The sequence below is a fragment of the Dryobates pubescens genome, chromosome 1 (genome assembly GCF_014839835.1).
Source record: "Dryobates pubescens isolate bDryPub1 chromosome 1, bDryPub1.pri, whole genome shotgun sequence".
In the NCBI taxonomy this organism is placed as follows: domain Eukaryota; kingdom Metazoa; phylum Chordata; class Aves; order Piciformes; family Picidae; genus Dryobates; species Dryobates pubescens.
The window spans coordinates 41,781,477-41,805,727 of NC_071612.1; the positions used below are offsets into that span (position 1 = coordinate 41,781,477).

At 41.6% G+C, this 24,251-nt stretch overlaps 1 protein-coding gene across 1 annotated transcript in view; it reads left to right on the forward strand.

Moving 5' to 3' along the window:
- EGF (epidermal growth factor) overlaps positions 1–20,499 on the forward strand; it is a 67,793-nt gene extending 47,294 nt beyond the window's left edge. The window contains exons 20-25 of the mRNA XM_009904863.2: positions 122–241; positions 3,405–3,555; positions 6,880–7,044; positions 12,872–12,973; positions 16,113–16,216; positions 18,571–20,499. Coding sequence (XP_009903165.2) covers positions 122–241; positions 3,405–3,555; positions 6,880–7,044; positions 12,872–12,973; positions 16,113–16,216; positions 18,571–18,797 — 869 coding nt within the window. The 3' untranslated portion in view covers positions 18,798–20,499. The remainder of the gene's footprint in view (positions 1–121; positions 242–3,404; positions 3,556–6,879; positions 7,045–12,871; positions 12,974–16,112; positions 16,217–18,570) is intronic.
- Positions 20,500–24,251: the final 3,752 nt, after the last annotated feature.

A 24,251-nucleotide genomic window follows, 5' to 3' on the forward strand; every position in this document is an offset into this window, starting at 1 on the left:
AGAGAGAGAGTCTTTGGTGTTTTCCTCCACTGTCAGGAGACTGTACTGCTGCAGCTGCTGCTCTTTTAATGGAAGCTCTGAGACTTTTCATTTTTCTGACTGCAGACTGTTTGGATGACAGGTATTGATGAGTGCAAGACAGGATCCCACGCCTGTGGAGAGAACATTACCCGCACAAACACAGAGGGAAACATTACTTACTTGTGTGCTGATGGTGCTTCTGGAACTGGCATTGGCTGCAGTGAGTAAATGGAGTGAGCAACTGAAATGAAGCAGCCCTTAATTAAGATCTGGGCCCTTGGGTAAATTGTTCTAACTGGAAATTAAGGAAACTGTATAATGACATACTGGCCAGCTTGTGGATCCATTTAACATTGCTTTAGGAGGCTAAGGATCCATTTAGCAATCCTTTAGGAGGCTAAGGAGATCAGATTTGAGTTTAGTCTGGAAGTAACTACATTGAGGTTCAATGCTAATTTTCACTGGAAAATCGTACTGGGAAATCTTTCTAATGGCTTTCACAATCTACAGCAGAAGTAAAAGCTCCTTGGACGTAGCATTTTTTGGATGTGATTTTAGTCTGTGTCATGTTTCATATTTTCAAGCTGCACCAGGGGAGGTTTAGGCGGGATATTAGGAAATATTTCTTTACTGAAAGGGTTCTCAAACACTGGAATGGTCTGCCTGGGGCAGTGGTGGAGTCACTGTCCCTGGAAGTGTTTGAGCAGTGTGTGGACCTGGTGCTTAGGGACATGGTTTAGTGTTGACCCTTCAGTGCTGGGTTGAGGGCTGGACTGGGTGATCTTTGAAGTCTCTTCCAACCAGATGTATTCTGTGATTCTTTCCCTCTGCAGAAGGCTAGCACAAGAATTGCACATAAGTTCCAATTAACTCTTCAGAACAAGCTATTCTTTCAGATCCAGTGGTTAGTTTTTCAAAAAGGCTCTGAAACTCTTTAGAAAATTTGGTTACCACATTCATGAAGGGAGCTGCTGAAAGTTCAGCACTAGAGACTTTCTGGTCATCATCTCAGTATCTCAATGTGACAGCAGCAATCTCTGAAAATGTGGAGCTGAGTGACTTATTGTCTTACTCAGTGTCTGCCCTCTTCATCAGAGTGAATTTTCATAGAATCATAGAATTTGGTTTTGGGTTGGAAGGGACCTTAAAGATCACCTAGTTCCACCTCTCTGCCATGGGCAGGGACACCTTCCACCAGACCAGCTTGCTCAGTGCCCTGTCCAACCTGGTCTTGAACACTTCCAGGAAGGGGGCATCCACAGCCTTCCTGGGCAATCTGTTCCAGTGTCTAACCACCCTCACTGTAAAGAATTTCTTCCTAGTATCCAGTCTAAATCTGCCCCCTTTCAGCTTCAATCCATCCCCGCCTTTGTCCTATTGATGTAAGCCCTTGTAAAAAATCCTTCCCCAGTTTTCTCTTACTCTAGATCAAATGATTGCCTGGTGATGGAAGGACACTGTGTAATTGTCACAGGTCTGTTTCAGCAGGAAAGAAAGGGGAAATTATGCCCTTTTTAAAGCAGAACACCTATGAAGTCCCCTCCCCACCCCCTCTTTCAGTTACTCAAGCTTTCAGTAGTTTCAGGTATCACTCAGGAAATGACAATTTCAAGTGATGCATGACTTGGAAGAAAGGTCTTCTAGGTCCCTCAGCTCTAAGTCTGATCCTATGTCTTCATGGGTGTTAAACACATACCATTTCAATTCTTTGCCTAATAAGCTCTTACAGCAAGCTGAAATTTTCTTGGCAGAGCACAGTCACATCCGTGGTTCACTAAAATCACTCCTTCCTTTCCATTCAGGCTCTTTGCTGTGGCAGTTCTCCTGCAAATGAAATTTTAAAAAACAAATGTCATTGAAGGTCACCTTGCAATAAAACTGGTGTGAGTCATAACACTCATCCCATGAATGTGTGAGAGCAATTAGTGAGCTTCTGCCAAGTCGTACCGCCAGAAATTCTTTGCCATGTAGACGTTTGGTCCTGACCTGTAGATATTTGCTTCTGACCTACATATTTGCTGTAGCATTAAAGCAGGAAAGAGATCACTACTTTTGTGTGAAGGAGTATCTGCACTGTAGGTCATTCTGTGCAGAGATCAGAGTCACAAAATCATTAAGGTTGGAAAAGACCTCCAAGACCATGAAGTCCAACCAACGGCGCAACAGCACCGTGCACACTAAACCATGTCCTGAAGTGTCATGTCTACAGGTTTTTGAACACCTCCAGGGATGGTGACTCCACCACCTCCTTGGGCAGCCTGTTCCAATGCCTGACCACTCTTCCAGTAAAGAAATCTTTCTAATATCCAATCTAAACCTACCCTGGTGCTGCTTGAGGCCATTTACTCTTCTTATCACTAGCTACTTGGAAGAAGAGGCCAACATCCACCTCACTACAACCTTTAAAACTGGCTAGTTTGAATATCTGTGCAGGTAACCATGAGTGTGATTCAGAGCAGACTACAGAACCCTGTGAAGAATGGGGTCAATAGAGTTCCCTGCTTCCCCAGGGACATACCTGATAACATTCCTAACAGGGATGGTATCTGTACCTGAGCTAGCTTGAAACAATAAAAAATATTATCTACAGCCACACACAGATGGAATCAACTAGGACAAGAGAAAATGGCCTCAAGATGCACCAAGGCAGGTTTAGATTGGATATTAGATATTAGATTGGGCATTAAAAATGTCTTTACTGAAAGAGTGGTCAGGCATTGCACCAGGCTGCCCAGAGAGGTGGTGGAGTCACTGTCCCTGGAGTTGTTAAAAAAAATGTGTAGACATGGGCACTCCAGGACATATTTTAGTGGGCATGGTGGTGTTGGATTGATGGCTGGATTGGTGATCTTAGAGGTCTTTTCCAACCTTACTGATCCTGTGATTCTATAACTGGATGGCAGCAGAGCAGAAATAATCTGCGTGGTAGCGAGTTGCATGTGAAAATTTCTCAGTTTGAGATCCAAGAGCTTGAGATACAGTCGCCCTTCACTTGTATATCTGACTCTGGTGCTTTATAATGGTGGGTATTTACCCAACCCTAAAGCTGCACAAGTTGCAAAAGGCATCTAAGTGCAGTTAGCTAAGTGTAGTTAAGAGGCAGGAAGTGCAGTTTCGTTTTAGACTTCTATTCACACACCTGAACAGGCAAAATGCAGCTAACCTCTGTGGGTCATTCATTGCAAATCTGGAATCAAGCATATTTATTATTTTGATCTCAGGTTCTGATATGCAGCATGAGGAAATGGGTAAAATACAAGAAACCGGTTGAAATTTGACATTTTAACTACTTTCCTACCTTGAAGTTTTGAAAGTCTTTCATAAGATCACATCACCAATGTTGCCATGAGTTTGAGGCATCCTTTTCAAATCCTGTGTTTCAGAATCTACTCTTCCCCCAACTGTGGTCAGCAAGGAATATTCTACACACCCCATGCAAGGTGATGTTGTAGGATGCCCTCCTTCATATGAGTCCTACTGTCTCCATGGTGGAGTGTGCAATTATGTTTCTGATCTCCAAGACTATGCCTGCAAGTAAGTACAGAGATGTATATTGTCTGTGCTGATGAATTGTACCCTTAGGGCTCAGCTGAGTGCAGGCAGCAAAGTGTTTGCCCATGAATTATTTGTTCATCACTCATGATAGTAGCTATCATTACTCTGTTCTTTCCTGTAAGTGATCACTCCAAGTGCTCACTCCAGCTACACAATTGATAGTAGGATTGGATTTCTTCCCTAAGCACACAGATCTTTTCTTCAGACATGTAAGATAACTTGTTAAATGAATTGGTGCTTGTGGTTTTATGAAAGAGATGCTGCTTGTCTCTCCTCTGCATATTGTGCTGGTTTGTATTGCTGGTCTTGCTGTTCATGTGCAGGATGGGATGGAAGAGGACACCTATGTCTTGCCTTCCCTGATTGAGTCCAGGGATAAGTCTGGTATCAGCAGCTTCCCTTACAGTTTGAAGCATCTTGGTCCCTCCAGAATGGGTACAACATGATGGTCCTCTTAAAAATAGGGAGAGTAGAAATGAGACCTCAAAACCAAGGCCTTCTTCCTCCTATTGATATTTTTGTGAAGCCTAATTCCTGGTTCCCTAAATGCAGTTACTGATGGCAAAGATAATCTCATATCTCCAGAAGCTGAGCTTGGCCCTGGTCAGTGTGATAGCCTAGTCCCTTGGAGTAATATTTTTTTCAAAACCATTAGTGCTGGGGTTTCATTGTGTGACTCGATTATATTTGCATCTGTGTTATATCCCTCTTCAAAATCAGGAACATGTTTATTGTGGGACAAGCCCAATGGCTGCCTCCTCCCCTGGGATCTCCGCTTGGAGGACCTGTTCAGAGGATGAGTGCTGTTCTGTAGTAGACAGATATCTCCCTGTGTCTCCATAACTTGAGTGGCCCTGATATATGGCCTGACTCACCCTGGAGTGAGGAGAGCAAGCTTTGTGCTGAAAGGTTTCTCTGACTTATCATTCCTCCTGATCTTCCTTATACTCTACTGCAAGAAACTCTGCACAAGGCTATTCCTGCAAGGACTGTCAAGCACTAGATTTTCTTAGTGTACAACATGAGGCATCTCCCCTGCCTACAGATCTCTGTACCTGCTGGAATATGAAAATTACTTATCTGATGTACACACATGGAAAAGAAGTGGGTGCTTTGTGCCATGAATTTAGAATCATGGTCATATGTTTCCTTTTGCATGGAAAGTGTCCAGAGAAGGGCCACAACAAAGCCCTGCCATATGAGGAAAGTCTGAGAGAACTGGGTTTGTTCAGCATTGAGAAGAGAAGGCTTAAGGGAGACCTTACTACCATGTACCATAAAGTGGGGCTAGCAAGAGGATGGAGACTCCCTTTTTACAGGGACTCACATGGAATAGTCAAGGGGTGATGGGACAAGTTACTGTTTGGGAGATTCCAATTAGACTTCCCATGAGACCAGTTAGACATTGGAATCAACTCCCAAAGGAAGTAGTGAATTCCCCTACACTGGTCACTTTTAAGACTCAGCTTGGTGGGTGCTGGGCCAGCTCGTTTCAACTACATTATCAGCTAGAAAGGTTGGACCAGGTGATCCTTGGTGTCCCTTCCAACCTGGCATCCTGTGATTCTGTGAATTTCATAAGTCCAGGAAAGCCCTTTGTCAAAGCCATTACAGGTGCTGGACTCATAGTCAGATCTGGTATTTGTAATGAATTTGTAATGTCAATTTTAGAGTCATTGAAAACTATCATTTCACACCTCACTGAGTTTCTTGTATTGAAACTGAAGGGTCTGTAAGTGGAGAACTTTCGAATTGGATCACATCTGTTTTCTTTTGTTACATGCTAGTGTGAAACAAGAATCCAAATGTACAGATTCTTCAGTTCTGGGGGTGGAAGCTGTTTAAAAATTGCTGCACAAGCATTGTTTAGTTATGTTCTTGGGGGCCAGGATTTGTGAGTTCTCCCCTTGCTGGATTCTCACACTGCTGAATTTTTCACTAGATGGCAGCCTTCATTCACGTAGCCTGTAATATGTTAAATCCCCACACCAAGCTGTGGAAAAATATTATCCACCAAAAATATCTTGCAAAAATCACATACCAGATAGGGTTTGTATTCAAATTACTAAAAGTTCCTACAGAAGAAAGTAGATCTTCTAGATTGTGTGGATTTTCATGTGATCTTACATCTTAAAATTAGCAGGTTTTTGCCTTCCAACACACATACCTTTCTAAATTGTGACAGAATCAGAGTGCTTGTGCCTGAGTCAAGGAATGCTGATAGAATGCTTTCAGGATACTGAATTAAAGCTGCCTCAGGTCAAATCCTGATTTTTTTTCACTCATTTGACTTGAGTAAAATTAGACCAATAAGAATTGTGAGAAGGATTTGAGTGTACATTGGTGAGAGATTGTTATGAATTGAGTAAACTGGTTTTTTTTTCTTCTTTACTTTCATTTATTCCTTTTTTTGTTGTTGTTTGTTGAATCTCACCTTGGATGGGAAAACTGGGCTCAGATACTTTTTGACCTATTTCTCACTTTCTAATAATTTTTATTTGATGATTTCATGCACTGTAAAGATATTTCTGTGTTGGGTTTGACAGTGTTCCAAACAAATATATAAGCAAAATCTACCTACAGAAGAATTACAATATAAAGATGTTTCTAAAACTACCTACAGAAGAAGCTTGTATTAAAATTAAAATATATAGATGTTTTAAAAACTACTTACAGAAGAAGCTTGTATCAAAACTAAAATATAAAGATGTTTTTAAAACTACCTACAGAAGACGCTTGTATCAAAACTAAAATATGAAGCTACTTCTAACTCACATGAGTTGTTTTCTCCTCTGAACACTTTCATTTATCTTTTATTTTAAAATAAGAATTCAAATTAAAATTTGATCCCCTTAACCAACTGGTCCTGAAAATACAAGTCTTCTATTGCCTATTTCAAACAAAAGGAGGCTTGCTTCTAGAAACAGTTAAATGGAGAAATGCTAATCATACAGCAAGATTCAAGAGAAAATTATTTTTTCTAGTCTTTGCCCATGGGAATCTGGAAATTATAGGCTCTCTGTATAATTAAATAGGTGATTCAATAGCTTTACAGTTAAAAAAACTCCAAACCCCCAAAACAAAACAAAACATAACAAAAACAACCCAACCCTTTTGATATTGGATTCTACAGGTTTTGACAGCTATTCCTTTAAAGTCATTTTGCCTTCACCACTATGTAATTCAGCCAGGTATTTCCATAGAGGTTGCCAATGGTAAATCAATAGGCAAGGTGAGTGAAGTGATGACCTGGGGCTTTTGCTGTGTTGCCAGTTCCAAGGTGTGCTTGCTTCCTTTTGGCAGCTGTGTGACAGGCTACGTCGGGGAGCGGTGCCAGTTCAGCGATCTGGAGTGGTGGGAGCAGCAGCACGCCGAGCGGGTGAAGATGAGGAATATCACCATCACAGTCTGTGCAGCAGTGCTGGTTCTCCTGCTGCTACTGGGGTTCCTGGCTGCTTACTGCCACAGGTAATGCTTCCAAACGTGTGCTGTGAATGTGTGGCACAGGGCTTGAGGTGTTCTGCCTTTTGCAGAGGGCTTGTGGAGAAGAGCTGGTGAAAGTTGTCATATCATCCTTGCTCCTTCTTTGCTTTTCAGTAACTGTATCTATGAATAATTCAGAAATTTCTGGGATATCTCTTTACCTGCAGTACTGACACTGGTGTTAGTGAGTGATGTGTATCTGAGAGGAAGGAGAACAATCTTTATTAGGTTTGAACAGGAGCCATAATTTGTATTGATGGGAGATCAGGAGCACGCCTTTTACTTCTTCCTCAGTTTCCCTTAAGAGCTCTTTATGTCTGAAACTCTCTGGTAAGGTTTGCCTCTTCACTGCTAGCTATCCCATCACTTTGGTTTTGCTTCTCTTTCAGTGCAGTGACACCTGAAAATTTCCTTGCTTTTGAGAAAAGCAGTGTACTAACTTTCTAATAACAAACTTCCAAGCTGGTGCCTCCAGCAATGAAAGTGAAAGCAGTTTTCCTAACTGCACAAGGAGGGAAAATCAGGGATGTGAGCCTGGGGCACATCTATTGTACAGGTATTCCCTGGCATTTTCCATGGCTGTAATAAATTGTGCAGGTTTGGGGTTCTTTTTATTTATTGTTTTTTCCATGAGAAGAATCCCTACAGTCACTACTTAAGAACCCAATCTGATGTGAAATTAAATGTCATTGATGTCCCTTGGAGATTCAGCATTTAATATTATAGACTCTTGGCCATGACCATGGCAGATAACTGTTCTCAGAGGCTCTTATTCAAATGCATGTTTATATTTAAAGGTAAACAAATAAAAAGCCAGCCAGCAGCAAAATCAGGAGGCTTCTGCTTCATGCTAACCTGCCTTCCTTCCATGTGCAGGAGTTCAGTTTGTGGTTTGGGTTAATTTTAAAATTAGACTCTCCTGGGCATAAAAAAAATGAGCTACCAAGAAAGTTAACTGTGGAAACTGATATTTCCCAGTCTTATTTAATGGTTACTAGTATATTTAGTCCATAGAAGTAGAGAAGCTGCCACGTTTCTTGACCTGGGGCTCAGAAGTGGAACAATACACAGAAAATAGACAAATTGTGAGATACTTCCATTTCCATGTGTTTATATATCATATAAACTATCATGAAAAATAGCCAGAATATGGCATGGTTTAAGGTGTGAAGATGTTAAATCTCTTCTCATCTTCTTTCTCACATAATTTCTGTCCCATTTACCTTTCTCTCTTGCCAAATGCTTTTGATCACTGTAACTATTTACCTCAACAAATTTCCAGTTACATGCTTGACTGAATTCCTACTGCAGCGATTACTAGCATAACTAGGTCAAAATTAAAACACTGACCTAAGATTTCTATTTAACTGGCATCTGCAAACCAGTATTTGGGTTGAAATTGCTATACTGCTTTTTCACATCATCTACTGTATTTTGAAAGGTAGCAATTAAGTGTGTGATAGTCCTGTTCCCCTGCAAAGTCATAGAATCATTAAGGTTGGAAAAGGCTTCTAAGATCCTTGAGACCAACTGTCAACTGATGACCATCATGCCTACTGAACCATTCCCCAAGTGCCATACCTATATATATTTTGAACACCTCCAGGGATGGTGATTCCACCATTTCCCTAGGTAGCCTGTTCTGAGGGAATCATCAGACCATCTAATCATCTACCTCGGCAGAGGCTGGAGTGACCCAAAACATGACAGCTTATTAGCCAAAACTTCACATGAGTGTTACAGAAAGTGTTCCTTCTGCTCAACACATACATTTTAAACTCATAGTCACAGAATTGTTCAAGGTTGGAAAAGACCTCTATGATCATCAAGTCCAACCATCAACCCAACATTGCCATGCCCAGTAAACCATGTCCTGAACTGCCGTATCTACACATCCTCTGAACACCTCCAGCCATGATGACTCCATCGCCTCTCTGGACAGCCTGTTCCAGTGCCTGACCACCATTTATCACACAGAAAATATACATTAGCATATAGACAGGTCATGCCTAAGCATCAAGAAAAACAATTTGAAGTGCCCTTCAAATAAAATATAGATTGTTTATACTGGCTGCAAAAAGAGCACCCAACATTTCCTATCTATGACACCTTTCAGGAATTTCCAACAGCAATTAGCTTAGCCTAATAGCACCAGCAACAGAAGGAGAATACATCAGTTTGTAGAAACACAATCTGAGACTCAAAATAGTCTGCATTTTAAAAGGTTGAGGCCCAGTACCACCCTATTCCACAGATGCTGCCTGCCCAAAACCAGGATTTGCATTGAATAGACTTCTGCTGCTCCTGAAAAGATGGAGACAGACAAAAGTAAGGGGCGGGGGGGGGGGGAAGGAAGGGAGGGGCAAGGAGGGAAGGGGAAGATGGCGACACATATATCCTTATATATCCTTTTAATTGGAGAAAATTAAATTGAAGATCTACACCTACCATTTTGAAAAATGTGGGAGCTTCAAGCCAAGAATACAGAAGTGTTGTGTTGGTTTGTTCAATAACTGTAGTCTGCTGAAGACCATTTTTAATGTTAGGTTTATGCAGCCTGACTGTTCAGTATGCCAAGTTCCCTATCTTCCTTGGGAAGCAAGGAAACAACTGTTTTACAGCAAAAAATACCTGAATTACTGATTTAGCACCCACAATCCCTCTCTGCCAACTGGGCAAAACCATACAAAAACAGACAGTAGGATTGGGATTACATTGCAACATTCTTGTCCTCTTGATCACAGGATCATGGGATCACAGGACGTTAGGGGTCAGAAGGGACCTCTGGAGATCATCAAGTCCAACCCTACTGCCAGAGCAGGACCATAGAATCTAGCATAGGATGCACAGGAATCTTGAAAGTCTCCAGAGAAGGAGTTTTCACAACCTCTCTGGACAGCCTGTTCCAGTGCTCTGTGACGCTCACAGTGAAGAAGCTCCTCGTCATGTGGAGGTGGGACCTCCTGTGTTGTAGCTTACATCCATTACCCCTTGTCCTATCATGGGGTGCAACTGAGCAGAGCCTGTCCCCTCCCTCTTGACCCCCAGCCCTCAGATATTTATAAACATTTATTAAATCCCCTCTCTGTCTTCTCTTCTCCAGACTAACCAGCCCCAGATCTCTCAGCCTCTCCTCATAGGGCACATGCTCCAGACCCTTAATCATCCTCATAATCATGCTTGGTCAACTAGATTTCAGTGCCTTGTGTACTTGTGCTGGGTCACACATGAAGACCCCTATGCCTGCTACGTCCATCTGACATCTTCACTTGGAGAGTGGCAGAGCACTCAACTAGGCTGCCCAGAGAGATTGTGGAGTCTCTGTCTGAAGGTATTCCAAACTTACCTGGGGGTGCGTGATCCATCTCTGTGATTTACCCTGGGTGATCCTGTTAAGCAGGGCAGTTAGACTACATGAGCTTTAGGGGTCACTTCTAACCTCCACCATTCTGCAATTCTGTGATCTGCTGCTGTCCATATTGTGAAGTAAGATGTAGAATTAGTGATCCTCTTGAGCAGGGCATCCTTCTGAGCACCATGCCTGTGTATGTGAGCTCTGCACAATGAATTTTATAACATGCTCAAGTTTTGTCAGCACTGTGAGCTGCAACACAGAACAAGCACATTCAGGTGATCAAACTTGAACAGCAGCCTTGCTACAGCATCAGAAAAAGTAAAAATGGGGTAATTTACCTTATTTCTCAGCATTTGCTTCTGTGGATATGCCCTCAGACCTGACACCTTTTTCATGGATTCACAGATTGCATTGGGCTGGAAGGGACCCTCAATGGTAATCCTGCCTGGTGCTGCTGCAGTGAGCAGGAACATTCTCATCTGATCTTGAATGTCTCCAGGGATGGGACCCTGATCACATCCCTGGGCAACCTGGTCTATTGTTTGGGGGTCCTAGTGGGTGGAAGGCTGACCCTGAGCCAGCAATGTGCTGTTGTGGCCAAGAAGGTCGATGCCATTTTGGGGTGTATTAGAAGGAGTGTAGTAGTAGATCAAGAGAGTTTCTCCTCCCCCTCTACTCTGCCCTGGTGAGGCCACATCTGGAATATTGTGTCCAGTTCTGGGCCCTTCAATTCAAGAAGGACACGGAACTGCTTGAAAGAGTTCAGTGCAGAGCCACAAAAACGATTAAGGGAGTGGAACATCTTCCTTATGAGGAGAGACTGAGAGAGCTGGGGCTCTTTAGCTTGGAGAGGAGGAGACTTAGGGGTGACGTCCTCAATGTTTACAAGTATATAAAGGGTGAGGTCCAAGAGGATGGAGTCAAGCTCTGCTGGGTGATGACAATGACAGCACAAGGGGCAATGGGTGGAAGTTGAGGCATGGAAACATGAGGAAAAAAAAATTTCACTGTGAGTGAGATGGAACACAGGCTGCCCAGGGTGGGTTGTGGAATCTCCCTCTCCAGAGATGTTCAAAAGCTGCCTGGATGCGTTCCTGTGTGATCTGATATAGGTGATCCTGTTGTGGCAGTGGGGGGTGGACTGGATGATCTCTCGAGGTCTCTTCCAGCCCCTATCATTCTATGATTCTGTGATAATTTTGCCACTATTTTACTAGCAGTTCCATTCTCACCTTTTGCTAGAGAGAATTCCTATGTTTTCAAGAAAAAGTTTGAATGCACAGCAGCATGTTGCAGAGAACCTGGTGAGAAAATCCATGGCAGAGACAGGTCCTTGTTTTTAACAAAACCCAATTTTTATTTGCATTCTAATTTCACAAAGGAGGTAACATATGATAATTACTGCAGATGCAGTCTCCCTGTGAATGTGACGCAAAAATAAATGACATTTTCCCACTTTATTCAGTACATGTCTATCAAATTTCATTTCAAATTGATCAAGTAAAAGGACATAATAAGGTGAGACTTCTGGAATTAGAATAGTGTAAAGCTGATTTTGTTATCTAGTGTCTAGGAGGAGAAAACCCATGCATGTAAAGCCAATAAAGATGTACTGATGTGGATCTCCAGCAATGTAAATGAACTCTTGTCCTTATGACTGTGTTTTCTATGTTGGAATTTAATGCTGCCTTATAAATGACTGATATTTAACAGCAAAGATAATAATTTTTGAGTTTTATGGAACTAGCCACTTAGAGGTGATTATTCATATCCATTTCCAGCTCCAGATTGTACTTCTGGCTCTTTACTCCCACCACCCCCCATGAGCTATTCTGTTGGCTGTGCTTTTTCCTGCCTTAGTGTAATGTCTTAGCTCTGAGCTTTTTGAGCCTTTCAGGCCTTTTTTTAATAGAAATTTGTGAAATTGTTGTTTTTCCATAAGTGATGCAGATGAATGTAGGAGTGGCTGCATTGGAACTCCACTCCTTAATGACTTCTTTTCCTGACAAGCCGTTTAAGCCACTTTGCAATAATTGACAGTAACACACCCTTTCAAATCAATGAAAGGAAACAAGCTGTGTGCCCCTTCTCTAATTATTAAAAACACATGAAAATGATTGAAATGTCTCAAAAAAAATCATTTTGAAAATGATCAAAATATCTTCAGGAAGCATTAACAATGCCTGAAAATAATCAAGACTGCTTCAAAAGTAATTTAAAAGTCCTGAAAAAAAACCCCACTCTTTAAAAATAACTAAAAAAGGCCTGAAAAGAATCAAAGTCACTTCAAAAATGATTAAAAATGCCTGGAAATAATCAAAATATCTTCAAAAATAATTTAAAATACCCCAAATAAGCAAAATATCTTCATAGATCATGCACAATAACGTGAGAAATGAAACAACATCTGTTCCTCCCAAAGCAAAATCATTTGCTTCAGCTCTTGTTCTGTTGCAGAAGTCAGAGTGTGTATAAGAAGAATCTCTACGCAGAAGCGATAAGAGATGCCAGCAGTTGTGCTGACAACGAGAACGTGACACCTACCAGCTACAAGTCTCAGGTGACTATATTAACGTGGAGTGGAAAGGGAAGCAGGAAGGATCAAAGAGTGTTAGGGATCCACTTGAGATTATCCATCAAATAATTCACATCTTAAATATATTAAATAGCTGCTAGAGTCATCAAGTGCTTTGCTGTGAACCCTAGTTCAGCTTACCTCATTGTTATCCCTCAAAGTTCACAGCTGCCTGGATGTATTGCAACCATTAACCAGTGTTATTGTTAGCTTTGAACACAACACTTGGGGAACTTTGTTCTAAATTAAGGAAATGGCAATGTGATGACATGGCATATCACAGGACTGTTTGCACAGGAAAGTGTGCCCTCTGTGAAAAAAGGCTTCTTGGAAGCCAAGTATTGTGTGCTGCATGAGATAGTGAACTTCGTTTTGGGGGTTGATGAAATGAAATGTCTTTGTATTAGAGGCTGCTGCCTTGTAAAGACAAATGGCTAGAATGTTACTGAGTACTTTGGGAGGGAATATAAAATACCAGTTTTGCACTGCTGTAGGCAGAAATGCCACCACGATCTGGGTGAACTGGTCTGTTTCTGGTCTTGGTTTTGAAGTGGCATTGGAGAATTTGTCCCCATAAGATCTGATTTAAGGACCTGATTCTCACTGGCAATAAAATATTACACTGCTGAGGGAAACCGGAAGTTGGCAAATGTGACATAATTATTGCCAGTGGCTACTTCTGTGCCCAGTTTGAAACTCCTTACTTACCCTGAGCACTTGCCTGTGCACATATCATTCAGCTCTGAATAAGCCACTGTCCAGGTAGCACCACATAGATAAATAGCATGCAGTCTTCAGAACAAGCACAGTTGTGCCAGTGGAGAGTTTATGCTTTTACAAGATCAGCAATGTACTCCAGTGAAGCGTACACCTTTTTACTGGGATACCTGCACAGGTTTTTCTAGTATAGCTACTACTTCAGGGCTTTAAAGCCTTCCCCACCCAACTAGAGTAGCAAAGGCACAAGAACCATGTGCATAGCAGTTGTGGTCTGGCAGGATTTGTGAGTGATTTTGAAACACACTATCAAGCGTGCTTTGAGAGTACTGAATTGACTTGACCCTGGTTACAACACATTGTTCCTTAGCTGGGCAACCGCATACTCTTCTGGACCTTTCTGACCAGCACTTTGCTTCTCCAGCAAATGTACTGAGTTGTGGTGATGCCATCATTTGTTCACAGCAGACACCAAAAAATGTAGCTTGTGAAATATCTGAGGATAGGAAAATCAGGAACATTTGTTGGGACAGAGAACAGTTTGTTGCCTGAGAGCAGTGCTCTGGAAGACCTGTGGCTTATCGGTCCTGTCCCCACAATTAATGCTAGTAGGCAATTATTTTTTTGCTGAGTATAGGAGGAATTAGACAGCTAAGCAATGGACTGAATCAACCAAACCAAATCCAACCTACTCATGTATTACACACTTGTGTTAAATTCTACCATGCATTTTTTGAACTGGGTGACATCAAACACATTAATAATTTACTGCAAATGGTTTATTGCAGACTGATGCTTTGCTAATTATTGCTGCTTACACAGTAATGGATTCCTGTGCTTTCATGCATGTGATTTTTTATTTATTGTTCTTTTTTTTTTTGTCTGCACTGATGTAGCCATTGAGTGTTAAATTTACTGGGCTATCAGGATTCCAAAAAGCAGAAAGAAGTTATCCATTTCTACTGTTCACTTAAAGTGGTTTATTGGGGAGCTTTATGTAAAAGGAAAAAAAAAATAAAAATTGTACTACACCAGGGACAGAAAACTCCACAACTGTTATGGTACTGGAATAGGTTTTTGGGTACTGCTGATTTACATAGCATTAACAATCCTAAGGTAGGTCTTTGTATGGGAACTGGATATACCTATAAAGAGCTCTTGAAATTCACTCCTGTTGTAGCCTACTGTTACTCCTTTTGTACTACTGCTCAGTTGTGAGGCTGGGGGGAGGGAGTGGAAAGGCTTTTTTGCTCTTTCTGAGTTAGTGCAGAGGAAAACAAGATAATACACAGTCACATGTATCAAATTCTGGGTGTCATGACACTGAAACTATTTCTATAAACTCTCCAAGTGTTACTCACTTTTCCCTTCTATTCTGCCAGCTAAGGGTATATTTGAGGGTAGTATATCTGGATATATTTTTCACATTCACATCAGCCATGCTAGGCTTGTCCTAGGGACATGTAAACTTTAGTAAACTTCTGCTCATGCCTGGATTTTGATGCTATTCTGAGACTTTTCCATCCAGCAAGTGTTCTGCTTTACACAGCCAAAGATAATTTGCAGAACTGTATGTAGCTGCATCTCTTCCAGAGGTCTGTCATATGTAGGTTAGCAGCTGTAAACCTACAGATTTTATGTAAATGAACTTGTGCCTAAATTGCTGCATCTGCTACATCTGTGATCTCTATCCACATAAATCCACCAGTTATCCACCCAGACCGCTGAATCTGTCAGCCCTTCTGCTGGAACATCTTATTTACAGACATTTTATTTTCTCCCCTGCCTCTGCCCTTTAAACATTCCCCCTTTACAGGATCTCACTCTCCCTCTAAACTATTTCAGCACAGTGCTTCACCTTGTTTTGCTCTATCTCTGTTTTCGTAGTTTTCCCTCTGATTTTTATAGCATGTTCCCTTGGAGGCTGCTGTCTGAGGTGTCGCTTTGACTGTCACTGTGGGACAATGAAATTGCACACCCGAAGCAGTGCTGTGAGCCAGAAAGGGAGACTTGCTTCTTTCCCTCTCCAGTTTCCTCATGTCTGGTTGTGCTTTTTTTTTTTTTTTTTTTTTTTTTTAATACTTCAAAAGTGGCCCTCAGTACAATGGAGAGGGTTAGTTTTCATGAAGTTTTGTTCTTTCATCTGGAAAGATTGATGAGCAAGGAAAGAGAATGGATAGTTCTTTACTAGATTGGAACTGCACGCTTTCCAGAGAAAGATTGGGGCTGTCATCAACTCAAATGTTTAATTATTTGTAGGGGAAGGGTCATCCCAGAAGCCAGGATGACCTTTTTCCCCCTGCTGTGGTTGGAGTGTGTAGCCCTTCCAGCCTGCCTCTTGGGTTTCAGAGAACCAGTTCATTTGATATTAATTTGGGGTTTGTGTGTTTTGTGCACCCCATACGTGTTTGCGGTTGTGAAGGAGCATAGCAGCTCTCCGGAGACTAACGTGGTTGATCTGATTGAGTGTGAGACAGCAGATCCTCATCCTGCCTGTCCCTCAGAATATGGTGAGTAGGATTTCCTTCTGTATTAGATCGCTCCTCAGCTTTGTAACAGCAGGAGTCGTGGATTATAGAGGAGACAGAGAAATCAGAAATATATATCTGGCCCTTTTCTGTGCACAGTAGAAGCCACATTTGTGTTGCTGTGAGGAGACCACTCAGTCCTTCACTTTGTAGATTATTAATGAGGAATTACACTGCAACAGAGTTTTCACACTCACAAGAAACCAGATGCTTCTCACAAGAAGCCAGATGCTTCTTGTGATAGTATCATATCATATTTTTGCATTTCTATAGAGCTTTTCACAGCTTTGTTTCATCACAGATGAAGTTATACCCAGCATAGCAATGGGGAACGTGTATCCATGCAACATTGTACTTTGACATTCCTTATTCATTCAGGCAGGATATCTGGAATGGTGCTGGTATCTGCAGAAACCTTTTGCCCTACAGCAGCAACTGCAGTTCTGCTTTTTATGTTAAACAAGATGTCTGATTGCTTGGGGAGTGTTTGGTGCTTAAACAGAGATGAGATGAATGAACATGTGTCTCCAGTCCCTGGATGAAAGAGCAGCAGGCAGCACAGAAGCACACAAGAGGCTTCCAGAGCCCACTGGCTACCACCTGGACCACTCTGGGTTTTAGGAAATGCTGCCTTATAGATGGCAACTGAGCCTCCTAATTGGTCTGACTGTTGAAAAGCTGAGCATGAGCTAACAATGTGGGCTTGCAGCACAGAAGGACAGTCACATCCTGAGCTGCATCCAAAGGAACATGGGCAGCAGGTGGAGGGAGGAGACTGTCCCCTTCTGCTCCACTCTGCTGAGACCCCACCTGGAGCACTGTGTCCAATTCTGTATCCCTCAGTGCCAGAAAGACATCGTATTGTTGGAACAGGTCCAGATGAGACCATAAAAACAATCAGAGGGCTGGAGCACCTCTTCTATTAGGACAGAATGAGACAGTTGGAGTTGTTCAGCTTGGAAAAGGCTCAGAGGGACCTTTTTTTGGCCTTTCAATATTTAAAGGGGCTGATAGGAAAGATGGGGACAGACTTTTTAGCAGGGCAGGATAGGACAAAAGATGATGATATTAAACTAAAAAAGGGAGATTTAGACTAGCTACAAGGAAGAATTTTTTCATGCTGAGGGTGATTAACACAGGCCCAGGTTTCCCAGAGAGGTGGTAGATGCCCCATCCTTTGAAACATTCCTAATCAGGTTGAACAGGACTCTGAGAAGCCTGATCTAGTTGCAGATTTCCCTGCTGACTGTCAGGGGGTCAGATTAGGTGACTTTCAAATGTCCCATCCAAACTAAAGCATTCTATGATCCTACGAGAACTGATGGAGAAAGACTGCTGTCTCTCTAACTATTTGCCTCCTAACTATGTATGCCTCCTAACTATGTATACCTCCTAACTGCAGAAGTTACTGGAGAACCTGGTTTGCATCAGTCAGTTACAAATATGCAAAGACAAAGGTTTTGAGGATACTTGAATGGGAAGGCATCTTGCAGGAGTTACAAAATTGCCCATCCTGTCCTTAGACATGTTGGGAAGTCACTTTATTAATCAGTAGAAAATATGCCTCGCATTTACTTGATTGGACTAATATTGTGAACATGTGTAGAACTGTATTGTCCAGAGAAGGATGTCTGATGTTTCCCATTAGGAGGCTGTTTTCATTTATAGCTTTATCAGATCCAGCTATTGCAACACAAATTTCCCATGGCAGGTGCCTGATTTTTTTTTCCTAGCTGAAAATTCGAGCAAACTGGTTCAACCATTTTAGGCAACAAGACTGGTAAATAGTCTGATGTATTTTCTAACATGTTGAAGAAACTTCTTACACCACGCAGGTCTTCTGACTTTGGAGAAGGTGGTTTAATTTTGCTAGGCAATTAATCTTCCTGTCACAGGCCTGATTTTTCCTGTTCTTGTGTATTAAACCCAGAAAGCCACAAAATTTGTCTAGGACAAGTAATTTCTTAAAATCTGAACAAAGTGCTTGATTTTGCCTCTTCTCTTGACATGAGTTGGTTTTGTAATTTTCTGAACCAAATTCACAGGATCACAGAACAATAGAGGTTGGAAGGGACCACTGGAGACCATCTAGTCCAACCCCCATGCTAAGCCAGGTTCACCTAGGGCTGGCTGTACAGAAGTGAATCCAGGCGGGGTTTGAAAGTCTCCAGAGAACAAGATTCCACAACCTCTCTGGGCAGCCTGTTCCAGTGCTCTGGCACCCTCAAATTCCTTTTATAGCTTTCCTTTCTCAAAGTTGCCATTAGTTTTCTTTTAGTTTAGGTGTTGTGAAGCTTCTGAGATGGCTTTCAGTAATGTGTATCTATTTTCTGCAGTGGGAGAACAGCATATAACATATGACAGAGAAGCCAAGACTTCTTTGGTGGAGGAGAAGAAACAACAAGACTGTCAACAACAGGATCCTCTTGGTGAGAAATCTTGTCAGCCCACAGGAGTGGTGAAGGGTAGTCCCCAGGCTCCCTGGAGTGTTCATCATAAGCCTCTGCTGGAAAGGAAACCCTGTGAGCTTGTCCCAGCCAGCCTACTGATGCAGCCAGACTAGAAGCAGCCTGTGCTGGAGTTGAAAAAGGAAGAAGGATGAAGCCAGTAGAGAATGGGAACTCATGAGACACTGAAGCAAGCCTAGAAGAAAAGCACAAATCAAAGTAGAAAACAGAACTCCTTGCCACTGTTTTCCTGTCATCTCTGCTGGGAGGAATTACTGTGAGCAACGTATTAGCAATGAGTACTCTCTAAGTATCACTTTAAGGTTCACTGCTGCTAACTTCATTAACTGCCTGCTAAAAGGACACTGAGGGGAAAAGAGATGGGTGGATGATGTGTCAGAGATAAGTACTTTCTAATGGAGTGGTCTTTACACACACAGAGTCCAAACTGCCTAGAAAATGGGTCACAAGGACAACTGCAGAGAAACTGCAACAGAAGACCATGCAGGAAAATGAGTTTAAAATCCATCCTCTCATTAAAATCTTCTCTCTGGACACTGTAAGCCTCTCCCCAGCATTGCTGTCAGGCCAGTGTAACTTCTTAGACTTCACCAGAGATATTCTTGTACCTGCTTCTGTAAATGAGCACCAGATGGAATTTTGCATTTCTTGGAGTTGGTGGGCTAAAGGGTTGTTTGTGAGTATATGCTATTAATGATGGTCACATCTATGAAGTGAGACTTAACACTTGAAGGGAAAGGTCTTCCATTAAATTTCCAGTCTACACTAATTCTTCAGACCATCACAGGATTGTTTCTGGACTGAGGCTGTGGGTCGGCTTTCAGCCCTGTGAGGAAGCATGTGATGGACATGTCCTTGCCTGGTCCATTCTCTAGCACTTAGTGTGGAGAAAGAAGTCCAGCCAGCTGCTGCTCCAAAAGAACAGGAGGAGTGGGACAAACAATGAGAAAACCCACTTCAGTTTGGACTGACTTTGATGTAACTGATTTGTGCTGCCTACTAAAATCCATGGGAATAATTGGACAAAACCCACCAATTTTTCTTGTAACTGGCTTTCTAACAGCTACAGTTCCCTTCCAGTTATTTACTAAGAACTAACTCACAAATCTCTGTGGTATATGGAATTGTAGCTTGTTTGTCGTATCAAGTGATTGTCACCAGTGATCTTGACTTCCTAAGGATGTTTTCAGAACATTCTGGAAGGTGTCTGGACATAAGCTGGGTTACTAATAATGGTTTCATTGTAGCGGATGATCTCTCAGTCCTCTTTTTATTTGAAGCCTACCATCAGACATTATCTTTAAACTCTGTTACAGTACCCACCACTAGCTGGATAATAGTGGCAAATGTTATTAATTTGTATGTTTCCATCCTGCTTTTTGGGTTTTTGTTGAATCTTGACAGGAAGGTATGGGATGTTTTCATTTAGTTACCAGCTCTGTAGGCCAGTGATGGGAAAGTGTATTGAAAGGCTCTTACCTCTTGTTCAAAACAGTTACACACTTGACTAACTTAGTGGAATTGGTTGTGATTTATGTTGGTCTAAAGAGTAAGAGCATTGAGCCCAAGGTGTCTGAATTACAAACATTGTAATATTCTGTTGTATAGAGAGTTGTCACTTGTTTGTCTTCTAAAGTGATTTTTGCTGGTGGTTTTGAATTGTTGAGTCTGTTTTCTAATCATGCCAGTTCTGAATTCAGAATAACCTTGTAAAATAGCCATTTCCAAAGGTGAGTTGGAAGTAGGAAAAATGGAGATGCACTCTCTTATGTAAACAGCAACAATGGTATTTCCATGGGAAAATAAAAAATGGTTGAGGAGAGTTGGCATACTCGGCTGTGTTCAGGAGAGGACAACCACTGGCTTGAACCACTAGGTTTGGTAGGTGTGATTTTTAAGATCAGTGTAATTCCATTAACATTGTTGAAAGCATCTACTCTGGATTCCCTGGTCTTTCACAGTTCATTACTGGTCTTGTGTATTTTGATGGGAAGAGAGTCCAACTATAAAGTCCCTGATTCAATAAAGCATTTTATGTCCATGAGAGCTAGACAATAAAATGACTTTGGTGCCTGCATTAGATTATCTCTGGTGAAATATGTTTGTGTGCCTAAATCCAAAGTGTTGTGCTGAATGACAGTCAGCATGTGGTTGGAGGTTTCCCTGATCAAAGGAAATAAAGATTTGTAACTTTGAGTCTTGTCTAAACAAGGGTGTTTCAGGACTCCTTACAAATTAATTTCATATTCTACCCTCTGTTTTGTTTACTTTGCTTTCCTTCAGCATAAGGATCTCTGTTTAAATTTTATAGTGCTCTTCACAGAATAAGACAGAAAAATCCAGCTGATATGTTCTTGTAATTAGGGTGTTCCAAGATTTAAAATGTTTCCCAAACTCAGCTATAACTCAAAATAATCCTTAGTGTAAAAGCTTGAAATGATATTTCAACACAAATTACAATATATTTGGGTTACTTGCATGTTTATAAAATAAAGTAAAATCCCTGTTGTTCCTCTTGTTTTACAAAGAGAGAATAATCATAGAATGATTTGGGTTGGAAGAAACCCAAAGCTCATCTAGTCCAATGCCTCTGCACTCAGCAGGGACATCCTCCACTAGATCAGGTTGCCCAGAGACATGTTGAGCCTGACCATGAACACCTTCAGGGATGGAGCTTCATCTACCTCCCTGGGCAACCTATTCCAGTGTGTCCACCACACTCATGGTAAAGAACTTTCTACTAACATCTGGTCTAAATCTACTCTTCTCTAATTTCAAAACATTGCCTCTCATCCTATCTCTACAGACCTTTGTGAACAGTCCCTCTGCAGCTTTCTTGCAGGTCCCCTTCAGGTACTACAGACTGCAAAATTCTGGTTTCAGGTAACCCATGCCATGTTTGTTGACTGCTCCTTTGGTTTCATACAGCCACTTTGTAGTGTGTTGGTGCAGCATGTGTTTCCCTCAGAGAATCTCTCTTGAGTACTGTGTCTAGTTCTGGGCCCCTCAGTTTAGGAAAGATGTTGACTGGCTGGAATGTGTCCAGATAAAGGCAACAAAGTTGGTGAGGGGTTTGGAGCACAGCCCTATGAGGAGAGGCTGAGGGTGCTGGGGTTGCTTAGCCTGGAGAAGAGGAGGCTCAGAGAAGACCCTTATTGCTCTCTGCAACTACCTGAAGGGAGGTTGTAGACAGGTGGGATTGGTCTCTTCTCCCAGGTAACCAGCACCAAAACAAGAGGACACAGTCTCAAGCTGTGCCAGAGGAGGTTTAGACTGGATGTTAGGAAGAAATTCTTCATAGAGAGAGTGATTGTCCATTGGAATGGGCTGCCTGGGGAGGTGGTAGAGTTGCCATCATTGGAGGTGTTTAGGAGGAGACTTGATGGGGTGTTTGGTGCCATGGTTGAGTTGATTAGATGGTGTTGGATGATAGGTTGGACACGATGATCTTGAAGGTCTCTTCCAACCTGGTCTGGTCTATTGTATTGTATTCTATTCTATTCTAATGAGGATTATCTTCTGCAGCTCAGAGGTAGATCCCAGCCAGAATATTGGAAGCTTTATGTTTTCAGTTAGTTTTAGGCTATGCTTATAAACCAGCAGAAGCCATATACTCCTCCTTGTGTACATTTAAATGAATGTTATGGCTGTTGCTATTTGTTGTCTCTAAATATTATTCATGGTTTCACAATATGTTTTTAAACTGGTTTCCCAAATGTTATTCTTGGGCTTTACATGCAGATCAGTTGAAAGTAAATGGGTGAAACCTGAAAGTTCCTCAGGGTTTACTTTGCTAAATATTTTTCCAATATGCAAACCAAACCAAACCAAACCAAAAAGCTCAAAACTTTAAAAATTATGAGGTTGTAGCTAACTTAGCATTGACCTCAAATCCTACTGGTGTAGTCTGAGGTTTAAAAAAATTAAATGAACACGTGCTCTATCAATCTGTAAAAGCGGAATTTATAAATATAGGTGTAAAATATTTGAGAAGTCAAAAGGCAGAAAACTACTGGGCATTTCTAAAGAGCAAGGGAGAAAATGTGTTTGTTTAGTGAATCTGAAATTTATGGAAAAGGAGATTTCCATTCACTGAAGGCACAGTTTCATAGTAAAAAGGTGAGGAATGATTCATGGCCATTCACAATGGACATGAGCAGTACAATGGTTGCTAGTCACGGGAATGCGTGACACATCTCATTCTAAATCCCCTTTTCCAGTTGCTAGCAGCTTCGCAAACGTTTATCTGTTTAGGCAAAAATTTTCTCTCCTGGTAGTCTCTTTCAGGATGAAAATATATAAAACCAAATAATATTACTAAAAAATTCTAAGGAAAGAATAGAAAAATCATTCAGAAGGAGATTCAAGGAAGCCTCTGCCTTGTTAACATATATTGTGGTTTTCTCTTATTGGGAGTCACTTTTATCTCACAGTATTTCAGAGTGATGCCTACACTGTTACATTAGTCTTCAGGAAACACTTGGTGTTATTGCTCCTCTCCCTGATAGCTTGCCATCTTTATCTCTGTGCATGTGAAAAGGAAAGATGTTAGCGGCACTAGAAACCTCTCCCAGAGCCCCAGGAATGCACCCCAAACACAATCTTCAAGGTGATAGCCTAAGTTGACTCACATTTCTCTGATCTTTTATTGAGACTGCTGTTTAATGCCAGGTTTGATGTGGACCAGGAACAGCCAGCTTTGTGAAGACAATTCATCATGGGATTAACTTTCAGGCACTCCTCAGGACTGATGTGGATTCAGACCAGTAGAAAGGCTTAGTCCTTTCTAACCAGCCTTAGAAGCCTTCAATATCCCACAGTTTCAAGACTTTGGAAGCTGTTTTTTGAGGCAACTGCTGTAATAACCATCTATAAAGATGCAGAAGCTCTTTGTATTGAGAACCTGGCCACTATCATATCTTCCTCATCAGGCTAGGTGTTGCAACCAGAATATCTTCTCCCTGCCTACTAGCTCTTCGGAGGGGATGGTTCTTACGCTTTCATTCTATTAGGTGCAAGCAGAAGCTAAGCTAAAGCCTAGAAGGAATATCTGCAGTTCATAGATCAAGATCTTGTATTCTGACTGCTGACTTTTTTTCCAGGTAAGAAGTTAGCATATGTCTCCAAGAATAATTTTAAGAACATCTGAGTTCTAGACCTTTGTTTTTGCTTGCATCCACTGCTGCAGGACACTTACTTTGCCAAGTAGATCCATCCAGGATCTACAGTTCCTAGGTTGTCCATGTTACCCCTAATCTGGCTCCATCAATTGACCCTCACTATAGACTCATTATGGGTTATGGGGCCCTGTCTACCAGCCAGTTTTCAGTCCCTGTAGCCAATATTGGTGTTACCTAGATGGCCTTTATCCAAACTAATTTGGAATGGTTTTAAAAGTACGTCAAAGACACCATATAAGGGAATTTCTCACTTTGATGTGAGCAGCTACTGGAAACAGAGCAGCTGGAGTCCTGGTCCATTAATAAGTCCTCTAGGCATTAATATAATGCAAACAATGAAATGAATACTTAATAATGTATAATATAATT